The sequence below is a fragment of the Anopheles bellator genome, chromosome 2 (assembly GCF_943735745.2).
Source record: "Anopheles bellator chromosome 2, idAnoBellAS_SP24_06.2, whole genome shotgun sequence".
Taxonomy (NCBI): domain Eukaryota; kingdom Metazoa; phylum Arthropoda; class Insecta; order Diptera; family Culicidae; genus Anopheles; species Anopheles bellator.
In genome coordinates this window covers 79880576-79899734 of record NC_071286.1, presented here as the reverse complement: position 1 = coordinate 79899734, position 19159 = coordinate 79880576, and the positions used below count along the sequence as shown (strand labels likewise).

At 53.7% G+C, this 19159-nt stretch overlaps 4 protein-coding genes across 4 annotated transcripts; 2 read left to right on the top strand and 2 right to left on the bottom strand.

The window, feature by feature from the left end:
* Positions 1 to 9580: 9580 nt before the first annotated feature.
* LOC131208690 (uncharacterized protein C1orf50 homolog) lies at positions 9581 to 10560 on the top strand. Its single transcript, XM_058201509.1, has 2 exons — positions 9581 to 9807; positions 9878 to 10560. The coding sequence occupies exons 1-2, from the start codon at positions 9750 to 9752 to the stop codon at positions 10420 to 10422; spliced, it is 603 nt and encodes a 200-aa protein (XP_058057492.1). The 5' UTR covers positions 9581 to 9749; the 3' UTR covers positions 10423 to 10560.
* On the bottom strand, positions 10531 to 13198 carry LOC131208688 (protein hook). Its single transcript, XM_058201508.1, has 4 exons — positions 11591 to 13198; positions 11411 to 11526; positions 11120 to 11346; positions 10531 to 11046 (listed from the first exon to the last, which is right to left on the bottom strand). The coding sequence occupies exons 1-4, from the start codon at positions 13070 to 13072 to the stop codon at positions 10760 to 10762; spliced, it is 2112 nt and encodes a 703-aa protein (XP_058057491.1). The 5' UTR covers positions 13073 to 13198; the 3' UTR covers positions 10531 to 10759.
* Positions 13199 to 13624: 426 nt separating this feature from the next.
* Positions 13625 to 15557, top strand: LOC131208148 (zinc finger protein 569-like). The gene is made up of 5 exons (XM_058200797.1): positions 13625 to 13752; positions 13814 to 14524; positions 14591 to 15011; positions 15080 to 15207; positions 15276 to 15557. The coding sequence occupies exons 2-5, from the start codon at positions 14198 to 14200 to the stop codon at positions 15555 to 15557; spliced, it is 1158 nt and encodes a 385-aa protein (XP_058056780.1). The 5' UTR covers positions 13625 to 13752; positions 13814 to 14197.
* A 599-nt stretch (positions 15558 to 16156) lies between these two features.
* Positions 16157 to 18687, bottom strand: LOC131208147 (uncharacterized). The gene is made up of 5 exons (XM_058200796.1): positions 18639 to 18687; positions 17780 to 18558; positions 17312 to 17704; positions 16727 to 17242; positions 16157 to 16630 (listed from the first exon to the last, which is right to left on the bottom strand). Exons 1-5 carry the CDS (start codon positions 18685 to 18687, stop codon positions 16157 to 16159), a joined length of 2211 nt encoding a protein of 736 aa, XP_058056779.1.
* Between the last annotated feature and the right edge of the window lie 472 nt (positions 18688 to 19159).

The window sequence follows — 19159 nt, the reverse complement described above, 5'->3', positions numbered from 1 at the left end:
ATGCTCCGTACATTTAGCAGATTTATTCCACTCTGTGTGGCGCTGTCAATATCAATAATTAATTAATTAGTGGGACAGCACAAACAATGGGACGGACACATATGGGACCGACTGAACGTTAATGAGTCGGAAGATCCTCGGTTAACTCCACCGCTCGCAGGTTCAATGGTTGGCCTTTTCTAACCAAACAGTATTCCGGTTCCTTCCGGTGGCCATCGAAGGAATCGAACTGGGTCGAAGGTCCGGCCGGTCGGCCGTCGTCCCTCGGGTTTATCGCTGTGCGCCAGAGTCCTTGAGCTGAATGCGATGCGGTACCATCATCATCGGGCGGTCGCGCGACTCATCGGCAGACGACCGGACAAAACGACATCTTGCCGGGTCATGCTATCGGTAGGTTCGCTATCTTCACCGACCCATGTCTGGGGTCGCCACACTGTCCGGGGGGGTATCGCCGCGAACCAGAAGATATCGTCGTGGCCCACCAGACGCGCTCCTTCTGCGGAACGGCGGTCGTTGCAATCAATCGGACTGATTGCATTCAATTGATAATGGCCAGTACCGCCGCCGCCGCCGCCTATTTCGATGACCCCACGGGCAGGCGGGGCGAGGATCAATTACGCTAATTGATGTGCAGCATGGTTTCCGGTTAATGGTCGGCCACCACCAGAAACCCGGGCACAGAAAAAGCTCTCCTGCGGGGGCCGGGAGCCGGGACAGGAGTCCGCTATTAAAATGGTGTCGAGCGCCGGATCGGGGATCTTTTTAACGTGCCCGGCTAGCTTTTCGACGCGTGGAAAACGCGGGAAAATTATTCTGGACGCAGAAAAGCGGCAGATAAAAAAAGGGAAAACGACCGCATTTAAGTAATTGATTTTGGAAAAAGTGGTTCCGACCGGCTTTCCGATTGCAGAGCGGAATCGCTCCGCAAGTCGTAGTTAAGCGTTCGCGAGTTCTTTACCCAAATCGAGGCATTTTCCTGGTGGCTTGCTTGCTGTCGGAAAAGCGCTCTGCCGGCCGCCTTGCAGTTAATGGTTTTTAATTAAATCTCAAACATTGTTTGTGGTCCGAGAGTTACTGTTTACTTGGTAACTGATGCTGCTAGCTCTCGAAAGCCACCCCGAACGCAGATCGAAAGCTGGCCCGTGCGGACAGGCAGAAGACACTAAAAGCCTGGCCCCGGTTCTCTACTGTTACAACAACGGGATTGGTGGCTACAGACTGGCCGTAGTTTGCAGAAACACAAATCACAAAACGCGTTGTTGGCGATTTAAAAAGCCGCGGCTGACGTTGGCGGCTTTGTGGGGTCCTGTTCTCCCCGGAGAGATACCGACGAGCCCGACGGTCGATGTAAACGCCGGGGCCATTAGTAAAACATCAGAATCGACATCGGCAGAACACGCGGATCGGCGGACGGCGACCAGATCTGACTTGATAACTCGCGGCCCTTGTGGAATGCGGCACCTGAGGGGGCCCAGAACTCTATGTTCTCTACTCGGCAGCCCAACAAGGCTCCGGAGAATGCACTTTGAGTGGTTGGCACACGTTTGATGTCGCAGCGTTATCAGCGAGAGCGCAACGGACCTGGCCGCCGTTAACGGGGTACTCCACACCAGAGACACCCGAGTTAGCAGCTTTTCTTGTCGGATTCTCTTGGCCTTGACGTAAGTGCGCGCCGGAAGATAGCAGAAGTGCAACGCAGAACGACTGATTTCGTTTTTCTCCTGGCTTCCATCTGATTCTCGCCATTAAGCGACACCACGCCAATATACCTGTCTACCATGAAGGAATGTACCTTCTTTTCTGGCGATGTCCAAACTGGGCTTCTGCAGAAAAGCAAGAAATTCATAAACATCTCTTCTCTCCAATAAAACTAATTTAAAATTTGATGAAATACCACATCGACCGAAACACAGAGAGTCCGAGAACCAGCGCCGGATTGAGTTCTGCTTGAGAGGACTCGGCCTAAAGAGGCGAAAAACGGCGATGAAAAGCACCTTGGTGTGCTGAAGATGGAACGTTGTTTATCAGTGTCGATAAAAAGTTTATGAGATCATAAAAAAGTCATTTATTACTCAGCCCGAATACCGACCGATGAAAGCGGCCTTGAGGACGGAGCCCCGGGCGGAGCTCATCCGTCCCACGGATTGTCACACGGAGTGTTATGCATCAAAAGGCAAGGATTAACTACTAATACTTCTTTTGCCGTTAGCATCGGCGGACTTCTTCATCAGGGAGCGTTCCCGGGAAGGTTTCATAAAACCCGGCCCACTCCGTTCCCCTTGGTACAATTCAAATCGAAACCCTTGCCGCGACACCTTTTCAGAACCCACGTTTTGCGCAATCCAACAGGTCACACACAGGCTGGCCGGGGGTTTTGGTTTTTTATTCCTTTCTTTCTCCCAAAGAAGGAGCGGCTTAGCGGCTACTCCTGGCCACTCGCGAGGGACAGATTATCCCCAACCTTCTTCGGCAAATGATGAAGGGCACAGGCGCAGAGGACCACAAAAACGGGCCCCCAAACCGACGTGTTGAAAAGCGCCATGGCGACGGGACATCGGTGGAGCGAGATAAAAACGCGGACAAAATGTCTCGTGGCTCCCCAAACCCCGGGATCTCTCCCCCGGGGGAGGAAACATCATCCGGGCCGTCCGTTTGAAAGGACGAAACTGTTTACACATTGCACGAGGACCGGTGCTAGGGACAGAAGGAAGGAAAAAAGCCGACAAAAAAGATACAAACATTGAGATGGGATGGCTTGACTTCCATCTGGCCACGGAAGGCAAAGCGTGTCCGTGTCCGAGGCCACTTCCTTTCACAGCGTTCCGCCGGGAAGCTCGAGGCCACACCGACCGTTCCCGCCGGTGGCTGCCGTTTCGCGGATCGCCGCCGGCCGATTCCCGGTGTACCAGTTGCATATCTTGAGGCTGGCAGCCGGCCCGGAAAAAAAAGTGGGGAACAGATTTCAGGGAAGATGTCAAGAGCGAAGCCGAGGAGAAAAAAAACCGCGCGAGCCCTGGATCGGGAGGCTTTTCCCTGGAAAATGGCGTCCCTGTCCCTGTTCGGAACACGGAGGAGCGAAATGAAATCAAACAAAAATGGTTCGCCAACGAGGACGACGACGTTCCGCGGCCGGGGGTTCGGCCGAATGAAGTTTCCTTTTTCATTTCCGCAGCCTCTTTTTCGCCCACCGCCAGGCCCAGGATTTCCTTTTTGCAAGTAAAAAAAACGCGCGCGCCGGGGTCATAAATTCACCATCGACGGGGCGGTTTGAAGTTGGTGCTGTTGGTTGGGGTTCGTGTATGTTTAGAGCTTTTCTCCAATCTCATCAACAAGAAGAAGATTTTCGCGGCCTTTCCCTGCGGCAACCGGGAAGCTTTCTTTTTATTCGAGCCCCGTCCAAACGAAGCGTCAGTAACGACGTTAACCATTTGTACGTCTCTTAAATACAGCCGCCTAAAGAGGGTGGTCCCTGTTGTGGTTTCCTATTTTGACAGAACCGGGAATCAGATACGGCAGAGAGCGGCAGAGAGCGGGTCGCGTAGTTGATGAAGTGGGCGACAAAAAGCTTGTTACCGGAAGTGGACTCAAACGTCATCAAAAGACACGTATTCTGAGAGGCAAAAAAGGTACACACGGGGACGGAAAGGAAGTGGCTAAATTTAGCCGCCCGGTAGCTGGCAATAGACCGAATTGATAACGAGCCACAACGAGCGGTGATAGTGTTGCGGGGCCAATGACGCACTTGAAAACGATTTCCCGATAGCGAAAATGAAAGTTGACAAGCGAATGAATAATTAACTTAAGAAGCCCGTAAATTACGGCGGAGCGGCCCGTGTCGCCGGATTACCAATAAACCAATTTCGCCCACTTCACACGCGGAGACACGCCAACCTGCCGCCGCCGACCGACATCTCCGAAGCGTACAAATCTTGGTCTGTCAAGTTGTTTCACTCGTCGCCTTAATAAGGATCCGCGGCGTGGCCCGGAGTCCCACTTTATCCGCCGTCGCCCATCCACAACACCGGGGTGAGAGCTAAATTGCCGCCCATGGCCGACCGAAAGGCAGCAACACAAATGATGCTGCTGCTGGCCATCACCCACTGGCGTGCGTGGCGACAACGCCGTGAATGAATCATGCCACCGTCGCCACCGCACCACACGCGCTTCTTAAGACAATTGTGGACAATCGGAACACGGTCGGCGACCGGAAGTCGACACCCACAGACTGAGACGCCCGAGTTGGCCGGCCAAGATAGGGCGCCCTGGCCGCGACATCCAGCAGTTCCGTAAAAGTGCAGCATCTCTGAAGAAGAACCGCTTTTGTTGCGTGCGCGACGTGGTGGTGCCGGGGCCCCGGGCCGAACAATGCGCGCCACTTGACGGCTGCGGTTGAACGGCGACAGGGCATTATGCTTTCGCCATCCCGGACCGGGGCAGGACAGAATCCGACACAAGTAGCAGCAACTGAGGCCACCGTTTTGGGGCTGATGATTCATGTGGAGCACCCCACTTTGGACCCACGTAAACGCCGGGTGGTGCGCCGTTTGATAGACCCTTATCTACCCCGCTCGGTGGTAATCGGTGTTCTGAGTCAGTCTATGAATGAATTCCGGGGTACCGGACAGATTAAAGCACACCCCGCTGACGTCATCGGTCACATTCGGCACTCGGGTTACGGAACGGGAATTCTCCGATGCGGAAGACGTCGTCACCAGTGTAGTTCTCTTATCCTGATTGACTGCGATTTACATCACACAAAGTAGTAGCTTGTACATCTGCAGCCTCTGCGCGGTGTTATCAAAAGAGAGACAGAGAGAGAGCGGCCATGATATCAAGTTGCTTCATTTTTTAAAGTGAATTTGAAACTTTCCTTGCCGACTTGAAACTTGAAACTTGAAACTTGCCTTGGACTCTCCGGTGAAAATAGCGGGAACAGAGATGTTAACATTTATGGACCTGGTCCGATTTTGTAGCGAGATAAAAGTGTCTCAACATGTTGCAACGTCTTTGCCAATCAATAACAGTGCCACGTCGGCCGATTCGGGTAGGCGTAAACAAACGATCCCCGTTTTCCCGGGATTTGCGCCGCGCACCAGTAATGGCGAATGTATTGGAAAAATAAATCCAACGGGCGCCGCGTAACATCGTTTCCTGGAGAGCTGCCCGGAGTTTGCCCTGGAGTTGGCCGGCGTTGCGCAGCACCGCGTTAAACAAAGTCCCTCGCGAGTTGCGGGAGGTGATTTTAGTGATTTCTGACGCCACGAAATATATACACAAACCCGGCCACTGGGGTGGTCGTTCCAAAAATATACACACCGCGCGATTCGGCGAAAAAGAAGGGCTACAATGCATCAGCTTCCCCCACGGAAAAGATGGGGTGTTCCTGCGGCCAACACCGGCCAAGTTGCCGATATTTGGCAACCGCTGGGTGCCAGCATGCTCACAATATTCCGAGGTGCTTTGGCGGGGGTTTTGGCCGCCAGCATTCGCCTGGTATCTATTGCGCGCCATTCGGTCACATTGTTTCGTTGCGTCATTTGCATTCGGTGCAACGCGCACTCGAACTCGATGGAGCGGTCCCAACCGATAACGGAACCGCTAGCAACGGAAGTGTCCGGAACACCGTGCCCGAGGTAGCCAATGAACTCCGAATCGAGCCCATTGGTCGTGCTGACGGAAGTGGAACCGAAGACAGAAAAGGGCCAACGCCAGGGTTCGGTGTCCGACTGAAGAACGGGTTTGGACCGGGTGCGCTTCCTAGACGCGAACGCCCCCCGAAAGCCGTCCATCGTGACCCACCGTAGTTAATGCTAATGAAATGCGCCAACAAAACGCGCGTACAGTGGGTTTCAAGTTTCCACTTCGCAGCAGCACCGCGCCCAGGTAAGGGCAATCATTTATACTCTAATTGGCGTGATGAATATTTTCAAATTAAAATCCATACCATTGCGCGAGCGCGCGCGTGCGGCCGTGATCATTAGTATCATTTTATTGTTTTTCAGCGATCGAAAAGTGGATCCAATTTCACATGCCCCGATTGCGACCCTTCAGAATGCTGAGCCTTTCGCAAAACCTCCTGTGAGAGTCGGTGCCGGGACCCAAGGGCAAAGTGCGGTACTGAAAATTGTAGGCCCCAATTAAATGGCGTAATATCTGGGTGAATATAACACCGGCAATTAAGGGTAAGAAATAATAACACCGTGGCAGGGTAACGGTCCGATAGGACCCCGCCGAAAATGGCAACTCACTGTACGGTGCGTCATCGGTGCGTCGCGGCCGGAAGGGAGTTCGATGTCAGGCGCAGTAACAAAAACAATACCAAACACACACAACAGGTAGCCATGGGAATTGCCATGGCAATCGGTTGTGTTGGTGCTCCGGGTGCGACTCACTTTATGCTGCCACGAGTCCGGATGCGCACGTGTGCTTCGGAACCAAACTAAAAATTCCCTGCACGAAGTAAATGGGGTTAAGACAATTAAATCGATTTGCCATTCCACTTGACACGCCGTCGCTCAACGGCCATTGGCTCCGGTAATTCGATCCTGCCTAAAGCAAACATTCGCAACGAATATGCCATGGACAATACTGCGAAAAGGACTGAAGACTAATCATTCCGAATACTCGGACGTCGGTACCCGGAAGTAACCGGTTCAGGCGAAGCCGGAAACCAAGCCGAACGAGCCCGACAAAAAAAGGGACCACCGAAAGGCCCACACGGTTCGGCAGGCATCGGGAAGGACAACCGGCTGCGATGCAGATTGTTTGAAATGGGCCCGAGAAGGGGCACAAACTGAAAAGACAAACAAACGAGGGCTGCTGCGTGTGTCCGGCAGGGGTCAGTCTCACAGATGCGGTCCTTATTTGCGGAGTTTGCGTGCCCGTTGCCAAGACGTGTGTGGTGCGGCCTGCAGGCCGGCCCTACGGTGATACTTACACTCTCCGCCTGAGGAACGTGACCGCTGCCGCACGCAAAGGAAGCCCAGTCAACGGTGGTCCCCGTGGTCGGGTTTTCTCGATCGCTGCTTGCCGCCTATTTACATTCCTCTTTGCAAGATTTGCAGGGTCAGCGCCGCAGCGTCCACAGTGGGCAGGACACTCGATCCTCTCGAGGACGGGCGGGGCCACCGCGCCCAGCCAGAACCACTTGCGGGAGTTTCTTTCTTCTTTTTCTCCGCGTTCGTTTTTACTGCGTCGCAGGGCGAACGTGCTCAGTTCGATCCTTCTTCACGCCGTACGCGATCACGCACGGTATACGCGATCATACAAACACGACGACGAACGCAGGCATGAACGCACACCGCCACAGATCCGGCTCGCCCACGGCGATCCGGTCGTCACTTTCGGTGTACCACACGCACACTAACACACGGAAACACCTTCACGGCGAGCGCGGTTAATTCACGCACGATGATGGCCCAAGGCGCGATCGCGCACCACACACAATTAGCACGCGGTTGCGACGAAAATAGAAGTGCAGCTGAACCGATCGCAAACGCTTCCCTCCAACCTGCCAACCGGAGCAGCTGAGGTTTGCTGGGCGGCGCGCGAAGCGAACATAAAAAGCGCGACGGTGGCAAAAACGGAACGGAACACGTTGGGAAATTTGACACAGGCACACTCGATCGCTAACATACACTAAACGCTTGGCCACTATTGGATGGCGCACGGTGGTGCACACACGGCTGCAACTGCAACGGGCAACAAGGAAAACTGGGCATTAGTTACAAAATTTTGCTTTACTCTGGGCCACCTTTCAAGGCTTGCTTCGTTCGACCGAAAAAGGTAAACACACAGAAAAACGGAGCAGCCACTGGGGGGGCCTTTAACTGGGTTCCTTTCGCCCGTGGCAAAGCCTTGGCGCGGCGTAGGCCTTCTAAGCTGAAACTAACGCCACCACTCTCTCTTCTCTCTGGTGCAGCAGCTGTCCCTGCGTGCGGCACTTCTGGTTTGCCACGCAGCGGACAGTGTTTTGCAAAACCGATTTCTCAACCCTTCCCGGGCTCGCTGGCAGACGATGGGGAACGATGTGAAGGTAGGTGATCGAATTGAGCAGGAAGAAGAGGGAAAAGAGGTGTAGAAAACCCAACATAAACATCGAACCCACACAGGCAGGGCGCGCAAAAAACGCAAAAACTCAACGCACACCAACGTGCGCGCTGGGCCCCGCACGCGGTTGGGCGCGGTGGTGCGAAACAACCGGGATCCGTGCGCGCGGATGATCGTGCCGCTCGATCCGATCGTTTCCGTTTTCCTTTTTTGGGCAGTCGGGCGCGGAAGAATGTTTCGTGCTGCAATCCGTTCCATCGAAAGGGGCCTTCGGTCGGTCGCTGCTAATCTCACTTCCTACACCAGCCCGTGCACTGTGACCATTGGTCCCCCAACCCGCTCGCTGATAACATACGGGCACCACGATGAATCACCTTCCGCCCGTCTGTTCCGACACGACAAGGGAACTCCTCCTGTGTCTCACGTTTGCGGGTTGTTTGTTATTTCCCCGTGGAAATACTGCAACATTGGGAACTTCGTATCACTCGGCGACTGCTGAGATGGGTCGCCCCGTGTCACGTTTCGGTTCCGACCTTTCTGTTTCCTCACTCTGCGGCCATTGAGAGATGCGTTCGGCGAAAGGTACTGAAAAGCAGGATGCGACACGGCGCAGCGGTGGGTCCGGAACCACTTTGCGGAAGCACTCTCCTCTCTCCGACGGAACGTCCCCCGTGTCGCAACGCCAACAGCTCAGTCACCGAGCTAGCGACACCCGTTCTTCTTCCGCTGGGAGGCCCTTCGCAATCTGCTGCGTTGCTAGGGAGCTTTCCGTACCGTTTTTGTTATTTCCTCCGCTCAGCTTTGCAACGGGGACTTGGCTTTTGGTGACGAAAATACACCACTCGAAAACCACTGCCGTTTTGACACTGCGACTGCGGTTCGAGCTGTATCGGGTTTGCTAGGCGTTTGCCCTTTGCGTCGCCCCTTTCGCGCTTTGGCCAATTGCTTTCTGCGGTGCCACACGAACCGTACGTCGGAGCGTAAAAACGTCAGACCGTTTGCGCTTCGTGTGGGGGGTTTAAAATATAAAACCGAAGTGGCAAACGTGTTTTCATTCGTGTTTTTGATCCCAGAAAACAGAAATAGAAGAAAAATAAATTGATTTCTGAATATTTTTCGCTTTTTTTTGTTTTTGTTGCTATATCAGCAAAAGAGAACCCTCATTATCCCCGTTTGACATTTTTCTGAAGTGTGAGGTCGTTTATTTACGGCCCGTGTGGCACCGCAGTTTCGGCACACGCGCGCACCGCACACACCAACTTATACGCACACACGCTGTTGACAGATTATGACAGCCTCTTGCTCGAATACTGCTCGAATGGTTGTTAGCGCGCTGAATGACTGAAATACCGCACTGATGCAACTTGAAATTCAATGCAAATTGTAACATAATGATAAAATGACCTTTTGTTACCAAAAAACGGGCAATAATCAGTGCAGAATGTGTTGCAAAATATCTAACTACCTTTTGCCTCATCACCCTGTAGGCAATTGTCAATTTCGTGTAATGTCAAAACAGCCCAAAGTTTGAATGTTTTGCTTGTGAAAATGTTGTCTGCTGTTCGTAAACAATCTGCGAATGTGAGAGGTCTCAAAAAATCCTTCCCGTGCTAGTCAGTTTTCGTAGCTGATAAGCCGATCACGCTTATCGGTGGTGCCCGCAGATCGCCTCCTTCGATGATCGTGTGCTTCGCAACAGCATGAAAAGGATGGCCCTCGAACCAACAGCAAAGGATTATCAGGATGCGCTGTCCAAGGGTGAGTGATACCAGAAAGCCTACGACTAATCGCTTTTTAAATGGCATGTTGCTTCTATTCCTTCCCGCAGTGACACTGGTGGAACGGAACCCGGCCCCGAATGGAACACCGATCGTCAGCATGTATCGGACCGGGGTGCGTGAGGCGAACGACATTGTGAGCCTTGCCAAAGAAATCCAATCCGCGGATGTGGCCGTTACGAACAATGCGTGTGCGAAGCTGGTGCTGATTGCCGAGCAGGTTCGCTTCCTGCAGCAGCAGGCCAAAAAGATTCTGGAGGAAACGCAAACCGCACAGGAGCTGCACCATGCGGCGTGCAATTTTCGCAAAATACCAGGCAAAGTTTACCACCTTTACCGCCGCGAATCTGGTCAAACGTACTTCAGCATGCTGTCGCCGGACGAGTGGGGATCGACGGGCGGCTGCCAACATCAGCACCTGGGCAGCTACAAACTGGAACACGACCAAACCTGGACACCGGTCGAGAAGGTAGAGGCGGTGCAGGAAAACGTTCGGTGGGCCCAGCGGATGCTTGACGCCGGAATGAGCGTCAAGCGGGACGATTTCGTTTCGATCGACAAGGTTGCAATGAACGGAGACAAGATGGAATCTTAGACCATGCGATTAGTGTTAAATTATTGTTACCTCGATTGGCGAATAAAACTGTGAGTTCCCGAATTGAGACACAAACTCGGCAACGTTGATTTCGTCAAACGTTTTACATTCGCTATATATTTGGATTATGGTTCCGATTGCATCTTAATGTATAAAAATATCTGCAGTGTAAAATAAATAATACACAATATAAAGTAAGATGTCCGAAAGTGAGTAAAAAACTCAACCATCGCCTGGACACGGTACTTTGTCCCGATGAAATCCCTTCCTTCAGATTGCTAGAGCGCTAGAGTAAGGCACCTTGCGGCCACAAGCTGGATGCTTCATCGTCAAACGGTCACTTTTTGCCAAAGTTTGCGTTCAGTGGTTTTCGTGCGGCCGGTTGCCGCTGGCGGGCCAGGAAACTCTGCCCGGGGCCACTGAGGAGCCGTGCGTCCACTGCTTCCCGGTGGCACGCCATACCGAGCCGGTAGAATGCGGTGGCAATCAGTTGCTCCTCTTGCTGGCCCATCGGGGGTCGCACAGTGACCGCAGGGGTTGTGGCCACCATTCCATCGGTGGCCGCTGGCCCACCTCCGCCGACAGAGTCATTCGCAAGATGTGCCTTGTCTAGCATCATTGCTTCTGTTTAAGGGATGACAAATGAAATGGTGAATAAAGAATTGCTCAATCGCTTCGGAACCGGAGTTTCACCCACCGTTGATTGCATGAGGATCGAGTGTTTTGATAACTTCCTTCGCTTTTTCGACACACTTCTTGTAGCGCATGTCGGCCGCATGAAGTTCCTGATCCTTCGCCACTAGAGCCGCCTCGAGATTGGCGATTTTCGTGTGCAGATTTCCGAGCTGCAGCTGTGTCTCGTCCATCTGAGAAGACCGTTGGTCGTTGATGTCCATCGTTGGTTTTAGGTGTAGCTCCATTTCGCTGTGTCGAAAGAAGACAAAATAATGTAGTTGCAAAACCGAAACAGGATTCGGCCACTTTCTACCTCTTTGAGCACGTCTCATCCGAGTGGTGTTGGCTGAGGAGTAGAATTTTCTGATTCGCCGTCTTTAGTTGCTCCCGGAGCTTCTCGTTGCGTTGATTCGCATCGTCCAACAATTGCTGTTGGTTTTGAAAACAAATTCATTGTTGAACACCGTAAGTAATAGGACGTTGATGAACTTACCGCCAGCGCCGTTTGACCACCCTGTCCTTCGCGCAGTGCCTTATTTTCACGTTCCAGCCGTTCGATCCGTCCGTGCAGATCGTTCGAGTGTAGTTCCTTCGACATAGCCGTCCCGCGGCCACTGGAACCATCCGTCCCATCGGCTCCGATCGCCTGGCCGCACTTTAGCTCATCGAACGCTTCCCTCAGCGAGTCCCGCTCACCGAGGAGGTGTTCTTTTTCACGCTGCAGCACTGCCAGCTCGCCCTGTAGCTGCTTGTACTCGAACTCGGCCCGGATCGTCTTGTCCAACTCGGTGTCCAGTTTGGCGTGCAAATCCTGTATCTCCTTCTTGTACAACTCGACCTGCCCCTTCAGACCGGCATATTTTTTCGCCTCTTCTTCGTACTGCAGATTTTGCTTCAGGTACTCGGCACTCCGTTCCTCCTGCAGCTTGATCTGCTTCCGCAGATCGTTGTAGTCCTCCAGCTTCTTCTTGTATGTCTGCAGCTGCGTTTCGCAGATCTTAAGCTTCTCGTTTGCCTCCTTCAGGATGTCAATTTCGTCCTTTAGCTGTGCGATTTCGGCCGTGGCACCGTGCAGTTCGTCGATTTTTTGGTGCAGCTCGGCGATCTCCTTTTCTTGGATCACCGATTTCATCTTCAGATCATCCCGAGCCGTTTCAGCCTGCAGCAACTCGTCCTTTAGGCCATCCACCAGCTTGCGCAGATCGTTGTAGCGCGAAGAACCAAGCTGAATTGGTCCGAGCGACGTACCATCGTCTCCGATCAGGTTCGGATTTTCGTAGCGCCCCACAATTCCCTGCAGGCGCGTAATCTCCTGCTGCAGGGCCGACTTTTCCTCGATCAGCACCAGCATTTTCTTGTTGGTTTCGTGGCACTTTTGTGCCAACGTGTCACGATCATCCTGAAGCGTAAGTGTGCTGGTGGTTGTGGGAACTAACGTGCTACCAGGGGTCGTTGTGGTGCTTCCGATTGTGTTGATAGAGTTCCGTGACGGTGAAGCACCCTGCCAGATGTACTCGATCTCCTGCAGTGCGGCCATAATGTTACGCTGCAGCGACTCCTCCAGATCCATGATCTGCGTGATGTACTTTTGCTTCTCGAGACAGTTGACCGCACAGCCCAGTATCAGTTGCAGCAATCGGCCCACCTCGTACGGATCGCCCTTTTCCGCCATTTTCAGCACATCCGGGCGCAGCTCCTCCGAAAGGTGCAGGCTCAGCTCGTCCTGATAGTATACGAAAACACCGTCGACTATCTTTCGCAGATTGCTCACCTTCAGCCGCCAGTTTGCCCCGACATCGGCCTTTATCTTTCCCAACCACCCGTCGGTAAACACTTCCGGTGCAATCTGATTGAGGGCCTGCGCGAGGGCCACACCATCGCACAGCTGCTGGACGGTTGCGTGCGGAGCGGTCAGATTCAGTACGCTTAGCCAGCGTATCAGTGATTCGTAGATTTCCATCTTATCGTTCTCCATCACCAGCGGAGGTTGGCCACCAGGCGGAGCGGTGAACGAGTACAGCAGCAGCAGCGAAGTGGCGTCAAACGAAAAACGGTCCTCGGGTCGAAGCTGGTCCGTATTTTTACGCAAATAATCGAAACAGGGTAAATGAACTCCCACGGACACGGGCACACGGGTTTGGCGACGATTTTGTTTACAACTCGACAGTCCCAGCAGTGACAGCACGGGAGAAAGTTCGACAATTCTCCCGAGCATTTTGACAGTTCGGGGACAGGATCCGTCAGCTTAATAATGGCCCGCAACAAAGTGGACTTTGGTTCTTGGTTTACTCTCTCCGACGGCAAAAGGAAATAATTAAAAAAATAAAATGTTTGTTTTACTGAACGGACTGAATGGTTGTAACAGCTCAACTCTTTAATTTCAGGCTTACTGCGATGTTTCCAAAGATTGCAAAAGCTGGCAGCCAAGTTATGAGCTCAGCTGATAATGACAGTTTTATGTTTAAACAAAATACGTAAACACTTCCAGATCGCCATCGGAATCGGCCAGTCCATGTAACGAACGCAATGCAGAACTTTTTGGCATCGGAAACCATCTGCCGATTGTGTCTCGACCAAGACTGCGTTTTGCAGCCTCTATTCGGCACTGAAACGGAAAACATCCCTGAAATAGTGACCTCATTGACGCAGCTTGCGGTAAGATTCTCCACCTGTGTTCGGCAATTTTTCTCACGTTTTGCGGACGGTCCTTTTTCAGATTTCTCACAACGATGGCCTACCGCAGCTAATCTGTGCCCGGTGTGTTGCCTTCACTCGGGAAATTATTGCTTTCCGGCAGAAGTGTATTGAATCGTGTCTGAGTTTACGACGATGGCTTCGCACTGGATGTGCCAAAGACGTGGGAAGCGAAGAGCTGAATTTAATTGAAGAATTCCGCGTTGAATTTATCGAATGTGATGAAAGCGTCGCGGGCGATTGCGAATGTGACACGGAAACGGTTCAAGCCGTTGTTCAAACAGAGCCTCCGGAGGAGGCAAGCGACCATCGCATCGAAGAGCTTTCAACGGAAGAAGGCAGTCGGGTCTTCACCGACAGTGGCCAGTGTCCGATTTGTGGAGAACATTTTTCCGGAGGAAAACGAATGGTTAATCATCACCTGAAATGCGATCATGCGCCGGACGATGGGCTGCCGAAGATTCGAAAGTGTTTCTTCTGCCCCAAAGCGTACTCGTCGTTCCAGCTGCTAAAGTATCACCTAAACTTTCATCCCCAAAGCCAGTGGGAGTGCCCGGAGTGTGCTAAGGTGTTCGCACTGAAGGACAAATTTATCGACCACTTGCGTATGCATGCGAACGATCGGTATTATGGGTGTGAAGTTTGTGGGAAAACATTTACGATGATGAAGTATCTATCCGTACACAGGCGGCAGCACAAGATGCAACAGCAACGGACGGTCTCCGAAACGCCGGTTAGTCCTTACAATAGATACAAGAACGCTAGAATGTAGGCAACTGAAACTGTTGATTTTTTGTAGCTACAAAACGATGACGTGGACGCAGAAGCAACCGGGACGCAGCCGTTGATCCCCAACTCGGAGGTAAGCACCGTGCCAAAGCGAGAGGTCAACCATAACGAGATACCAAAGAACCGACCCGCTTTTGTGGAGTGTGAGATTTGTGGCAAACGAATGAGATCCAATTCCCACCTTGTCAATCATCGCAAAACGCACCGAAAAGAAGCACCGGAATCAGCGGTCCAGCAAGCTGATGGCAGTCCGATCGACGCACCAAAGAAGCTGTACCTCTGCAATATTTGTGGCCGAAGCTGCGGATCGTCGAGCAACTTGACGTTACACCTGCGGCGTCACAGTGGACAAAGCGTCTGCCACTGTACGCACTGTGGAAAGGGTTTCCCGCGGCGGGCAGACATGACTATGCATATGCGCAAACACACGGGTATGTCTTCCAATTGGGTTAGCCTTCCTTGGCGCTTGGACGTTGCAATGATAATCGAATACTTATAGGCGAAAAACCATTCATTTGCGCAACCTGTGGTCGAGGATTTGCACGGCAGGACAAACTGGTCATCCACATCCGTACGCACACGGGCGAAAAACCTTACCATTGTTCGTGTGGACGCGCCTACGCGCAGGTAGTGGAAAGCATTCCGGTCTCGACCCTCGGCTCTGTTTGTAATTTTGTGTCCTTTTTCAATTTCAGCGAAATGATCTCAAGTCACATCAAAGACGTACCGTTTGTGGCCAAAACTTGCAGCTCTTGAACCTGGGGAACTCGAATCAAACGATCCGCATTGCAACTCCTCCTTCCACACCTCCGCCGGTACCGCTGGCGGACGAAATCTCGGAAGCGATGCTGCTCAAGGACAGCATGCCGCTGGCAACAACAAAAGTGGAAGGACCAGAATCGGGAACCAACTGGACGCACTGTATGATTGAAACGATCAATGAACCGTTTACGATGAGTGTCAAACCGGAACCATAATATACTAAAACGGCGTTTCTTGAATCACCTAAATGTATATTACTTTATTAGATCAATTCTGTCAGCTACCTCAATTCTGTTGCGTTTCTCATTTTCGCTATGGCGTTGTGGCATCACGGACCACTCTCCGGATGCCAACGCACTGGCGCGCGGCAGGACAGGACTACTCCACGTACAAGTACCATAAGGGACCTAGAGGGCATATAGCAGCGCGCCTGTTCTCTACTCTACTTCACCTTTCCTTTCCTGTGCAAGACGCTCCCGAAAACGTTTTAAAACAACAAACTGCTCCTAGAGGGTGGCAAAAATGAATTGGGTTACACCTTCATGGGGCTTCGAGTGTGAAGCGTTCGGTGTCCTAGGTGTGCCTCTATCACTGTGTCTAATCACGGTGCGTTAAAAGCCTCGTTGGCGCAGAAAGAATCCCACGGACTCCGATTGGCACCGCGGGAGCGAATGAAGTTGCCGACAGTGAGAGCGATCGGGAGCGGAACCCGCCATCGAGATCCTTCCGACCAACCGACCCAACCTATAGGCCTATACTGTATATTGCACATGCATCGAGGAGTATTTACACACAAACACCGGTCCGGTCCGGTTTACCACGGTCGCCACGTTTGCGATTGCATCTGGCAACCCGTCATGCTGTCGGGTGCGCTGGCGCCGCCACCACCTCCACCGTTGTTGCACCGTTCACTGCCGCCACTGCTGCTGGCCGGTGATGCTCGGTGATCTTCCGTCGATGCTGGGCTCACGCTCCGCCGATCGCCTCCCTCTTCGAACGGAACCGCTGCCGCTTCCTGGCTAACCTCAACCATCGGGCTGTCGCCATCGCCATCGGGTGATTCCTTCTTGACCTGCGAACCACTCCCGGCGGACGATGGACGCGCCGGGTGCTCCACTACCACGGGTTCCGGCTCGGGAGATGGGGATTGGGGAGTCGGTTCAGCCTTGACCGGGGATGTCGGCGCCGCCGTCGTCGTTTCATGGACCGGAGAACCAGCCGATCCTCCGGCGCCCCCATGATGGTGCAGAGGATGATGGTTGTGTTGCTGGTGCTCCGGATGCATGTGCTGATGATGATGATGGTGATGATGGTGAGGCTGATGTTGGTGGTGTTGGTGGTGGGGATCGTCAATCTCCATCTTTGTGACCTGGGTCACCGGTACCGGCGGCGGTACGCCAGTTGCCGGCAGTGGCGGCACCACAACACCGCCACCGGGCGGTTCAACCTTCACCGAGCCCATCGATTTGGCCATCAGTGCCCGGACGTCGCTCAGGCTCAGCTTGCTGATGGAGTCCGGAATGCCGAGCGACTTCTTGTACAGCTCCCAGTAGCTCTCGTCCACGTTCTCCGGAAGTGCGTGCAGTCCGCCGAGCATCTCCGAGACGGTCATTTTCTCGTGCGCCAGAACGGCCGCCTGGCGTCGGTTCTGTTCGATCAGTGTCTCGAAGTCGGTTGTGGAGAGGGCAGCGGCGGCTGCCGCTGCTGCCGCTGCTGCCGCTGCTGCAGCTGCGGCCGCTGCCGACGTCGATGCCGCGGGATGGTCCACCAGCGGCTGGGAGCCGGCACCGAGCCCGAGAGCATTCGCCAGCTGGATGTAGTGGTCGGGCAGCAGGAGTGCCACCTGGCCGGCCGGAGGATAGGCTGCCGAGGGTGGCATCGGCATGCCGTGCTCCGAGTGCTGCAATGGCAAAATGGCGTTCGATTAGCACCAGCGGCTTTGCTGAAGCCCAAGCCGGGTTGCACCTACATTGGACACATCCTTGTCCGACTCCATGATGCCACTGGCCGACGGTGTGGGGGACGAAACGGCCGACGAAGTCGTGGAGTACCCGTTGGCCAGCAGAGCGGCCGCCGTGGCCGATTCGTGCTTGATGGCCGCCGGGTCGAGCCGACAGTTTTTGAGGTTAGCCATCTCCATCAGCTTCGGGTGTTGCTGGTGGCCCCCCAGAAGCATCTTGTTGAGCGTCACGGTGCCGTGACCGCCCGCGACTACACCGCCCCCGGAAGTCGTGGCAATCTCACTGCCCAGTATCATCTCCTCCAGGTTCGTGCCCGGAGTGTGGTGCCCTCCGATGGTGGCCTTGTGCGTCTTGTGGCCGCCACCCGTGGCCCCTCGGTTGTTGTTCTCGTCCTGGTGCAGCTGTAAGTGGGGAAGGGACGCACGTGAAACAGACAATCCCACGACCGGAGTCCACGTCTCACGTCTCGGACCTACCAGTGGAGCAGGCTTCGGGGTCAGCATCCCCAGGTCGGTCGGAGAGCCCCGGTACGCGAACGGTGATCGGCCGATCTCTCGGTTCGTTTTGCTGTAATCGAGCGGATTCCCGTCCTGACCGCCGACCCCGGCGTACTCCATCATTTCTTTGGCTTTCTTGAGACCCGTAATGGCCGTCGCGTCATACAGCGCGACCGTCGCTCCGTCCACCAGCTTCCCGTTGGCATCCAACGGAACGCCTGCGCAGACCGCCACCGATGCACCGTTGCCGATCGGTCCACCGGCACCCGTTTTGGGGCATATTTCCGTGTCGATCTCGGCGATACAGTTGTCCAGGTGGCGCAGCAACCGTGCCTTCGACCCGGCATCGGTCAGTGTCGGAACGCTCGGAAGGGGCGGTGGCTCCGGGGTGGCTAAATAGCGGGCCACCTCCCGGGCACAGTCGGTGTAGCCGGCCCGGTACTTGTCGATCCCGGGGTTGTCCAGATTGCGGTGCCGCTGGAAGTGGCGTACGGTCAGCTCGAGAATGTCCGCCTTCTCCAGCTTCGAGTGCTTCGTCTGGCCGTCGCCCGTTTTGCTCTTGACCGTCGACTCCAGGATGAGGGCCTTCAGGATGGCCAGGCTCTGGTTGATGCGTGCCCGCCGTCGCTTCTCCATCAGGGGCTTGTTGGTGCGCTTCAGTGGATCGTGGGCCGTAATCAGACCTGTCGCTGTCGCTCCTGCCGTCTGGCTCGCTAGGTGGCTGTCCAACTTGGACGAAATCGCTGTAGCACTTAACTCTGCGAATCGGGCGGAAGAAGCGAGAGAAAATGCTCATTAGAACCGTCCCACGGCGGGGGGCTCCGTTCTTCGAACTTACCACTGCCGTGTTTATGATTCTTGTAGTCCTTGTCCTTCTTTGCAGTCATTTTATGGTCGCTCGTAATGGCTTCGAAATAAAAAGTCTAATAACGCGGCCAGCGGAAGCCAGCGTGCCGGAGCTGCGGGCCGGCGTCACTTGATCGGCATCCCGACCGATGATGGCTGATCCGCCGCTCCAGGATGCTGCTTATGGGTTGAACCGCGAACCGATTGGTTGAAGGGCTGCAGCCAGATTCGGAGTCCATTCGGGAGAGGAGCAGACGAGAAAACGAAAAAGACGAGTTCTGTTAGTTCATTTAAGTTTAGAGCACTGATTGAAAAAAAAAAGAGATTGAAAGGATCGCTGCGAGAGTCTGTCAAGAAAAGGAATATTTCATGGAAATTTTGCGAATAAACTTCTCAAAAATACTTTCGGTCCCGCCGAAGAATTATCGACTATTTAGTGAGTGACGTTTCCATTATGTTCAATTTTTTATTAAACCAAAACGGCAACAGTTCGCTGTGCACTTCGATCGGCGT

Coding starts and splice junctions, on each gene's coding strand:
- LOC131208690 (XM_058201509.1), top strand. CDS start 9,750: ATGAAAAGGATGGCCCTCGAACCAACAGCAAAGGATTATCAGGATGCG. Junction 9,808..9,877: donor TCAGGATGCGCTGTCCAAGG/GTGAGTGATACC, acceptor TCCTTCCCGCAG/TGACACTGGTGGAACGGAAC.
- LOC131208688 (XM_058201508.1), bottom strand. CDS start 13,072: ATGGAGAACGATAAGATGGAAATCTACGAATCACTGATACGCTGGCTA. Junction 11,527..11,590: donor GTGGTCAAACGGCGCTGGCG/GTAAGTTCATCA, acceptor CAAAACCAACAG/CAATTGTTGGACGATGCGAA. Junction 11,347..11,410: donor GATGAGACGTGCTCAAAGAG/GTAGAAAGTGGC, acceptor CTTTCGACACAG/CGAAATGGAGCTACACCTAA.
- LOC131208148 (XM_058200797.1), top strand. CDS start 14,198: ATGGTTAATCATCACCTGAAATGCGATCATGCGCCGGACGATGGGCTG. Junction 14,525..14,590: donor GGACGGTCTCCGAAACGCCG/GTTAGTCCTTAC, acceptor GATTTTTTGTAG/CTACAAAACGATGACGTGGA. Junction 15,208..15,275: donor GTGGACGCGCCTACGCGCAG/GTAGTGGAAAGC, acceptor TTTCAATTTCAG/CGAAATGATCTCAAGTCACA.
- LOC131208147 (XM_058200796.1), bottom strand. CDS start 18,687: ATGACTGCAAAGAAGGACAAGGACTACAAGAATCATAAACACGGCAGT. Junction 17,705..17,779: donor CCCCGAAGCCTGCTCCACTG/GTAGGTCCGAGA, acceptor CCCCACTTACAG/CTGCACCAGGACGAGAACAA. Junction 16,631..16,726: donor CAACTGGCGTACCGCCGCCG/GTACCGGTGACC, acceptor CATCATCATCAG/CACATGCATCCGGAGCACCA.